The sequence below is a fragment of the Dinoponera quadriceps genome, unplaced genomic scaffold (genome assembly GCF_001313825.1).
Source record: "Dinoponera quadriceps isolate SergipeBrazil2010 unplaced genomic scaffold, ASM131382v1 scaffold179, whole genome shotgun sequence".
Lineage (NCBI taxonomy): Eukaryota > Metazoa > Arthropoda > Insecta > Hymenoptera > Formicidae > Dinoponera > Dinoponera quadriceps.
In genome coordinates this window covers 118,822-127,783 of record NW_014554529.1, presented here as the reverse complement: position 1 = coordinate 127,783, position 8,962 = coordinate 118,822, and the positions used below count along the sequence as shown (strand labels likewise).

The window sequence follows — 8,962 nt, the reverse complement described above, 5'->3', positions numbered from 1 at the left end:
ATTTTAAATCTTAATTAATCAATAAGTCTTTTTTATTAATTTATTATCATTGCACAAATTTATGGACATATGCACATATGTGTAGATAATGTGTACTTTTATAACACTATTATTAACCTTTTGTACATCAGTCTATGCAAGTGTAAAATGCTGCAATAAACCTGCTTCTCATATTAGCTTACATAGTAAATAAACATTGATAAATACATCACAAACACTGTACGAAGATCTTAATAATACAGAAGTAAATAACTGCTATATAGAGTTAGCGTGAATCAGTGGTTTATCAACTTTGAGTTAGTGAACTTTTGGTTTCGCCGATTTTGCCTTCTTCAATTTTTTCAATCCGTTTATGTTTGTCTTCAAAAGATTCCAGTAGGCTTGTTGAAATTTGTTTACATCCTTGGAATGAATCTGAAAAGTAAAAACCACGCTGTAGAAAAACCCAAGTAAACTATTTACCGTCAGCTGTCGGTAACGGGTGAAATATTTACAACAGTGGAAATCTTTTTGGAGCGTAGACACGCTCGAACTAGACAAAGATACTCCGTCGGAGTCGGTAGAGGAGGCCTGCTTTCCCTGGGTACTGGTTTATTATATCCATTAACTAAAAGAGACAGAAAATTTGGTTAATGCAAATAAAAAGAGAAAAGAGGAAATTATGGCTATATGGCTTTTTTGCACCGTCATCAGTTGATTTTTCTCATTATTCTATACTTGCAGTATCAAAATAAGATCAATGTAAAATATATCATGAATATAATCAAATGTAATAAAGTGAATTCTTTACGAGGTATTCTGTTTTTTTATGTCAATGTATTTTAAATGTTAAATATAAAATGTTAAATATAAAACGTCTTGCAAAATATCTACTATAGTTGATTTTATTTTAATACCTATGTATACAAAATGTCCAAAATACATTTTACAAAAAGTACATATAATTCTATTAATCTTTCGAAGATCTATATTTATTCTACTTAAATATATTTTGATTTCAGGTATTCTTAAAATATTTTGTGTTAATATTTTACAAGCATCAGTATAATATAATAATACTGTTATAATATATTGTTGAATTCAATTAATACTGGAATGATGAAATAGATATAAATTATATGATATTACTGCCAAAAGAATATTTACAGAACAACCAAACAGAGAATAATATCACAAATAATTTATACCTAGTAAACACTGACTATAACTGACACTAATGGTAACATTATATCAAAGTTATAAATTCCTATTCAATAATCTACTTATGTATAAAATATGTTATATTGTATTTTTACATTATTGAATGAAACATTATATCATTAATGTAATATTATTGCGAGTTGGCATTTATTGCATTACATTACAAAGAATTAAAGAAAATAATATAATTGTATTTTTCCAATACATTGTTGCATTTATAAAATACAAGTCATAAGAAACTGGTTTTTGTTAGCAATATTCAACTTTTGCTTCTACATTATTTTTCTATTTTCAATGGAACAAGTACAACTAACAATGTGACACATATAAAGTTGAGAAATACACATAGGAATGTTCTTTGAAATATTTTTTTCATCCGAATTGTATGTTCACTAGAATTAATAGAAGTTAATAAGGCGAATCTTTAATTTAAGCTGATTAATGTGCAGTTTCGGAGTATTACAATTATATTTCTGCTTGAGGATACAGTAGAAATACATTCATAATTCAGTCAGTTTCAAGTAATACTTACATCTCTTGATGGTGAGTGCTACTGAACCAGAAAGTCGCGATTTGTCAAAAAGTTTGGTTAGTTCCATTAAGAACTAAAATTAAAAATCACAGATTAATTTACACAACAGAATACAATAGTACTATGAAAATAAAAATTACCATGTCATTCTCCAACAAAACCATTTTGATAATGGTAGCATATGCTTCTAGACACGTCAAATACAATTAACCACTAAGAAGTTAAATGTAAGGTTAGAAAAACAGTTAAAAAGAAAAGATGACAAGAGGTATGTTCCATTTAGCGATCGCAACGATCATATCATTCCGCTTCTGGCTGCGTTCTAATATACATCACAAGTATTGAAAATCTATAGTATATTCATTGAGCTCTATGGACATTCGGGGAGAACGTCCATATCAGACTAAGGATTAGGGATTGTGATTGAATTGAATCTGGTCAATCAAAGCAAAATTAACTGAATTCAAATTTAGTGTGATTTAGTGAACTTTGCACTGATTGGTCAAATTTTAATTCAATCTCTAATATATAATGCACAATATTATGCACGATGAAAAAGAATGAAATATAAGTTATAAATATAGAAATTGTGTTATACAGCCGTTCATTTCATTCCGTTGTGTAAAAATAATTTCTAATTCCTACTTCTAATAATTTGAAATTTACTCATATGGCTTCTGCCTATAGGACACGGCAACGTTTGTTGCGCGGCGGTAATTCGCATGATAGCCAATCAACATGCCGTTTTTCGGTAAGAACTAGAAGTTTATTGGCTACCGCGCAAATTTCTGCTGCGCAACAAGCGTTGCCGTATCCTATGGGGAGAAGCCAATATTTTTGATACATGTTCTATTGTATGCAGGACCTTGGATTAATCGGTAGTGAAAATGGCCATTATTCTTCGCGCTTGTGCGCATGAGTCGGTCTCTTTAGAAAGAGATAAGTAGTCCTAAATATCTAGCTGTTGCAGGCACATTTTCTGTCCATAGGGATATGTTACAATTCCCCGCCCGATACATCCTGATGTATAGTATGTATAAAGCCAGCGGCACACCATGCTTGTTTTCGTGCTAGATTGTTTGCTGGATGGAAATACTGCGTCTTGATTGGTGTATTGTCATCCATTTTTGGAAATGCACCAATTAGAATGCAATATTTCTATCCAGCAAGCAATCCAGCACGAAAACAAGCATCATCTGTCGCTGGCTTAACATGAATTATACCTTTATGTCCACCTAGGTGAGGACACAGCCTAGGCGTTATATTGTAGTTCTTCTTCTAGCATGCATATATTTCAGTGAGTATATAGAAAGCTAGTGAGTATATATATGAGTGAATAACCTAAAAATGAAAAAAGGATGTTCTTTTAGGGAAGATAAACATATATATGTTTGAAACAGGAGAACAAGGAGCCTAGAACTTAAAATTCGGAGATTGAACAACAATAGAATTTATTAAAGGTAAGTATAAATTCATAACATAGTTTTACTTATAACTTATATTGGGTGCTTTCCACATGACGTATGTATTCTCTTTGTCCTTGGATATACATATGCGTTATATTTTAATACCTATAAGTTATTACGTGTGAAAATGTATATGAAAGATAACATTGATCTTTAGATCTTTAGATATATTATAAAAGTGCAATTACAGTTAAACTGCATTGTTAATTATATAGAGATTATTTATGGCTGCTAAAATATATTAACATTTTGAAGCCTTGGCCTTAAAGATGATTTATTAATGGGATCCTAGACAATTTTGATGTCCATTAAAAAATGTTCATTGTTGATGTATGTTGTTGTAACTTAGTACATTGTTGTAATTTAGCAAACAATATATCAATTTTAAGTGTGAAAAAAGCATTTTAAAAGCAGCAGAAATGTATGAAATTAAATAGCTAGGTCTGAGTTATACTCAGGCTTCGGCAGTTATCTGCGCGATACCCCGACCTATACTTGGGCTTAGGACAAAGAGTGTTAAAGTCGTGATGTTTGCATTCTGTAACTTAGGTTGACCTAACCTGAGCGTAACCTAAGGGTTGTTTTCCATTTATGATACAAATTGTCTTTTAATGTTGTTGATTTTTATTTAATTTGTAAAGGCTTATTTCGAAATGCACTGACACGACTAAAAATTGTTCGATATTAATATTCTAAGATATATTAGGACGGAAAGAAACCCAAAAACGGCCATGCCAGCGTTCTTCACGGAATACACTTTTCAATACGCCCCCTGCTGAAATATGTCCTTAATTGTGTCTATTGGACTTACCTTCCAGCGGTAAACGATAAAGTTGCTTGGTTCGTGTCTGTTCTTCTTTCATACGACAATAGGTCCGTTCGTTTTCGCTGCACCGCTGAACGCAATAAGTTGAAGCGAGACAAGTATATATATTTTCACTTCAACTTATTGCACTAGTTCAGCGGTGTAACGAAAACGAACAGACCGTTGACGAATCAGACAAGGAGCGACAATCAATCGTTTCGTCTTTGTCTCACCACCAATGAGCACATACGCACGAAGCGAGCTGGCGGTGATTTTAAGAATTTTCTGCAAAGAAATTTTTAATCATAACCATAAGTCTGTAAGAAAATTGATCAATCACAGTTTATTATTCTCCTTGCGATCGAAGAATAATTGATTGTAATTGGCCAAAATCCCTTTAGGCGTAAATTCACGATTTTGAGCTTTGAGCTAAAATAACTCAGTTTCTATTATGCAACACGTACGGCAAAAGTAAAAAGTTTCCTCATGTGATATAAATCCAAGGAATCGATTGAGTCCATCCAGAACTTCATCAGTTCAGTCATTATAGTTGAACGAGAAATCTTACTTGCGATCAACTAGTAACGCGGCGTAAATATACACGATCGTGAGACCGTTGCTTTGCGCGCGCACTTCACTACAAATCCTTTTTGAAGCTGAAGCTCTTTTTACACATTTCTTACAGATGTCTTGTCGTTTTAAATCACGTTCAATCATCACGTTCAAATTATTTAACACGATTGGACGTGTTAACACATCGTAATTTAACGCGTTAATTTAACACGATTAAACGTCTTAAATGACGTAAACTAAATCGGCAAAAAACATATAAAAATAGCTTCAGGCAAGTGTGTCATTTTAAGACATTTATGTGTATAAAAATAACATACTTGAATTTACGGTGTTGGCAGAGACACGATCATGTTTTTTTTGATAATTATTTGATAATTGTAAAGTTTTTCTATGATGTGTGTGTGAGTTTTCTTCAAGTTTAAATATATTATTTCTTATTGTTTATCATACTACATTTTTTATTGTTGTATAAAATTATATTTTTTTACTGTTTTCTTTAGCAGCAATAACGATGTATTCCAATGAAGTATCCAATGAAGTATCAGCGATGATAGAGGAAGAAGAGAAATTAGGGCGTCGTAGAAAATGGCGACTGAAGCAAAAGCTCGAAAAGGAGCACGAGAAACGAAAGCGGATGATGATTATAGCTTTTGAAAGGAAACGGAAGTCAGAGATTGATCGCCAGCAAAGGTCTTCACAATGGAGGGAGAGCCCGAAGCGGCAAAAAACTGACAAGTAAGAAAAATTTTAAATAAGGCATATAACATTCAATTTATAACAACATACATAATATGACAAGATATTGGTCGTGCCTATTATGATGCAAGAAAATAATATGTACCATTGCGCATAATAGTGGCAGAATAGCAGAAGTACCAACAAAATTTTTATCTGAAAAATAAGGCGAAATTTAAAAACAATAATAGTGAAAATATATGACAGAAATATAAACAAAATTAAAACTTGTAGACACAATACGAAATGTTTAAATTAATAAGAATATATAATATAAAATGAAATGATAAAGATAATTTACTCTAGCTTAAATATTAAGGAGTAATAAATAAGTTAAGTTTTTAATTCTTAATAGCTTTGTTACTTTTTATAATTTAAGGTAAATATTTTATTAGTCAAAAAAGCAGCTACTATATTAGACGATTGCTCATCCTCAGGAATGATTGCACTTTATTTTCTTACATCATGGTACCTACTAAAACTTTTTTCATTAAACATTGATTATGTTTTGAGATGTATAAAAAAGTGTTCAGATTGATATGTAAACGAATATATACCACATATAACTTGAACAACATTAATAAAACTTTATATGTATAATAAATTACCTCATATTATTTATAAGAGAACATGTAAATTTAATTTTTAGCAGAAAGAAACTTGAAATGAAAATTGACGTAATGAATATTTTTATTACTTTCAGAGTAAAGACGCGATCTGCATTCACGGGTCCTGATGGTATAGTCGTTGACGAAAAAGAGTTGCGTCGTACAAAAGTAGTAATTTATACAGATGCAAATCCTGGAAGAAATTCGAAGACATCAAAATCCTCAACCAAGGAGTTAATCGGCGCTTCGGATAAACCAAGAAAAGTTGATATAATCCCAAGAAAAGAAGGTAAAGTATTATATTACTTTTTGTATAGTACATACACTACCTGGATAACCAATTGCCTATGAAGTTATGTTGCTGACAATTGTTGAGGCAACAGGTAATATATGATGCTAATTGTACATTTCCACAATTCATTATCATGTACCTGTCATTCAGAGATCATTAATACAGCTTCAAGTCGAGATCTTGGATAAGACTTTGTCTACAGAGATCGTCCTACTGTTTTCCGCACATTCCCAGATAATACACTGTCTAAAATCAGGTTATAAGACGTCTAAAATCGGGTTATAAGACATCTTTAGACATCTAGGTTTACTCGTTAATAATGTTTAATTTTTTAATAATTATTGCGAAATTCATCGAAAATAGTAGGTTTTTCTATTCAGGTTAATCTGTTCTATCCGTACACAAGAGTTTTGCCATTTTCATAAATTAATATATAAGAAAATACAAATATATTTTTTCTTATAAAATAATATATTTTCATTATTTTTTCACGTAAAGTTTATAATCTATAATTAAAAAATTAATTATGAAAACATGTACGCATGCACACACATATATACAAATACACGTATATACACATACATATTTATATAAATATTGTTTTGCGTAATGAATTTTTAACTTTAAAATAAGTAAGTTTAATTTTTTAATTGTAATTAAGTTAATTTTTGTTTATATAATTTTTAACATAAATTTACAAGGAGAGGACACAATGAACGCCTCACTAATTTTGATTTCCTTGCAAGTAGTGAATCTACGTCAAAAATAAATAGATCTGCTTTTGAGCGTTTTGTTCAATGCGCCTTCTAAAAAGTTTTTAATGTTTGAATTTTCAAGCGTTCAATAATATATGTGGCGGTCGAACCTCGCCCGCGGTCATCGGCGACGCCACCGCCCAGAGCGGCCTCACGTATGAGGAAGCAAGTTCTGCAACCGCGCCCGGTCTTCTGATCGGCTTCAGCGCCACCCGGTTCTTCTGGCGCGTCGCGCGCACCGCCGGAACCACGAAAGTGTCACGTGACCCCGCCGGCCAACCACGTGTCCCGTAGCGCGATCGTGTTTTGTTTCGAAACGTCCCGGCGGTCGCGCCAGGACCCTGACTCTCCCTCTTCCTCCTCGGACTCTGGACATCGCGGGTGTGCTCGTGAGTGTTCCCTAGTGTTCACCCTTGTGCGTTCCGGCCCTCGCGACATCGCTCGCCACCGATCGCCCTCGCGACGCCTTTCGTCGCCGATCGCCCTCGCGACGCCTCTCGTCGCCGATCGCTCTCACGACCGTCGCCCTCGCGACCATCTCATTGCGCATTGCGCCCATTTCGTTTTGCGTTGCGGCCATTTTGTTCTCTCGCGACCACAGCGTTCAGCGTCGCGGTCATTTTTGTTCTACGCCGCGTTCCTTAGTTTTAGCTCATCGTTTTCCTTTGTTATGTTTGCGAGTTTGTACCTAGCTAGAAAATACAGCTGCATGTAAGCAGTCATAAGTACTCCGCTTTATTAGCGCACACCCGCAGGGCTACCCGTACTGGAGACCTTCTTCTCTTCAGCACGCGCGGTAGCCATAGGCCATACCGTCTGTGAATCACTCGCTGTATCCTCTCCTTGATAGTTAATTTATAGGCAATTAATTTTTAGCTTAACTTAGTTAACAACAAATTTAACTTACCCAACTCTGGTATAATCAATATAAATTGATAAGTCGTTATCGCAATAATATAAACTGGCTATTTGATTGTTTGATCGTAGGTGAAGGACATAAGGCATTATTCGACAGGGAAGAGATTAAAACAGCATGGGAACAATTGAGAGAATTCGGAGAATTGCGAACAGTCACGGCGGTAGACGATTTATCAGGTATTTCAAAGTTTATTTATAAATGCGTAGATCATAAACATCTTCTATCGCGTCGAATCGACCTCCAATCAAGTATTGTCATTTTAAATTTACCCTCCACCTCCATTAAATACGCTCTTATATGTAGCGTTGTCTCTCCTAGCAATATTTTTTTATAGTAAACACTAGTAATATTAAAATAATATATAGTAATTTCGGGAAAGATTACATTAGTACATATACTGAACAGAGCAAAATTTAATAATGAATTAATAATGGCAGGATAATGTTTTAATAATATAAAATTTAATGCAATAATAATATGTATTGTCAAGGATATGATCTTATCTGATTATTCTTGTCTGTCTAGATCCTTTTTTAGAATATTTCACGACAAGTGCAGATCTTTATAATAGATTCGTCTAGAAAACACATAAGAGATATAAAAATAACGTTAAGCATACTTTTAACAGAAATATAGTTCTTTAATAATATTTGTTATATGTGTAAAGAATCTTTGAAAATCCTGGAAAAAATATATGTTTGTCTAAAAAGAATTTGTATTAATAAGTTGAGAACGATTTTGAACATTTTGCAAAAATAACAACATTAAATTCAGGATAAATAAATAAAGTTATGAATACAACTTGTCAATTTTAGTAATACTATTTTTAATTTTTGATTTTATAAAGTTTTAATAAAATTAGCGATTGGTTAAATGTGCTAATAGTGATATATCAAAAAAATATATAATATATTAAAAATAGTAAGCAGGATTTTTTCGGTTTCAGAGAAGTCTTTTTCATCACAGAAGTGTCATATACATTCTGACGATGCTTCGACCAGTCATTATCATAGGTATTTATATAAAAACATATTTATTTATATTAATTAACTAAGTTTTGCGGATCGAAATTAGATG

At 32.7% G+C, this 8,962-nt stretch overlaps 2 protein-coding genes across 2 annotated transcripts in view; one reads left to right on the top strand and one right to left on the bottom strand.

Annotated features, from left to right (window-relative positions):
- Positions 1-36: 36 nt before the first annotated feature.
- Positions 37-1,988, bottom strand: LOC106751764 (signal recognition particle 14 kDa protein). Its single transcript, XM_014632819.1, has 4 exons — positions 1,873-1,988; positions 1,733-1,805; positions 495-607; positions 37-414 (listed from the first exon to the last, which is right to left on the bottom strand). Exons 1-4 carry the CDS (start codon positions 1,894-1,896, stop codon positions 298-300), a joined length of 327 nt encoding a protein of 108 aa, XP_014488305.1. The 5' UTR covers positions 1,897-1,988; the 3' UTR covers positions 37-297.
- Positions 1,989-3,011: 1,023 nt separating this feature from the next.
- LOC106751748 (putative uncharacterized protein DDB_G0277255) overlaps positions 3,012-8,962 on the top strand; it is a 20,278-nt gene continuing 14,327 nt past the window's right edge. The window contains exons 1-6 of the mRNA XM_014632801.1: positions 3,012-3,029; positions 3,103-3,192; positions 5,077-5,311; positions 6,015-6,208; positions 7,954-8,061; positions 8,832-8,898. Of these exons, the coding sequence (XP_014488287.1) occupies positions 5,088-5,311; positions 6,015-6,208; positions 7,954-8,061; positions 8,832-8,898 (593 nt within the window). The 5' untranslated portion in view covers positions 3,012-3,029; positions 3,103-3,192; positions 5,077-5,087. The remainder of the gene's footprint in view (positions 3,030-3,102; positions 3,193-5,076; positions 5,312-6,014; positions 6,209-7,953; positions 8,062-8,831; positions 8,899-8,962) is intronic.

What these genes read in the sequence shown, in the direction of transcription:
- LOC106751764 (XM_014632819.1), bottom strand. Translation starts at nt 1,896, where the DNA reads ATGGTTTTGTTGGAGAATGACATG. An exon ending in TTTTGTTGGAGAATGACATG is followed by an intron (nt 1,806 to 1,872) that starts GTAATTTTTATT and finishes TTTTAATTTTAG; the next exon opens with TTCTTAATGGAACTAACCAA. An exon ending in AGCACTCACCATCAAGAGAT is followed by an intron (nt 608 to 1,732) that starts GTAAGTATTACT and finishes TGTCTCTTTTAG; the next exon opens with TTAATGGATATAATAAACCA.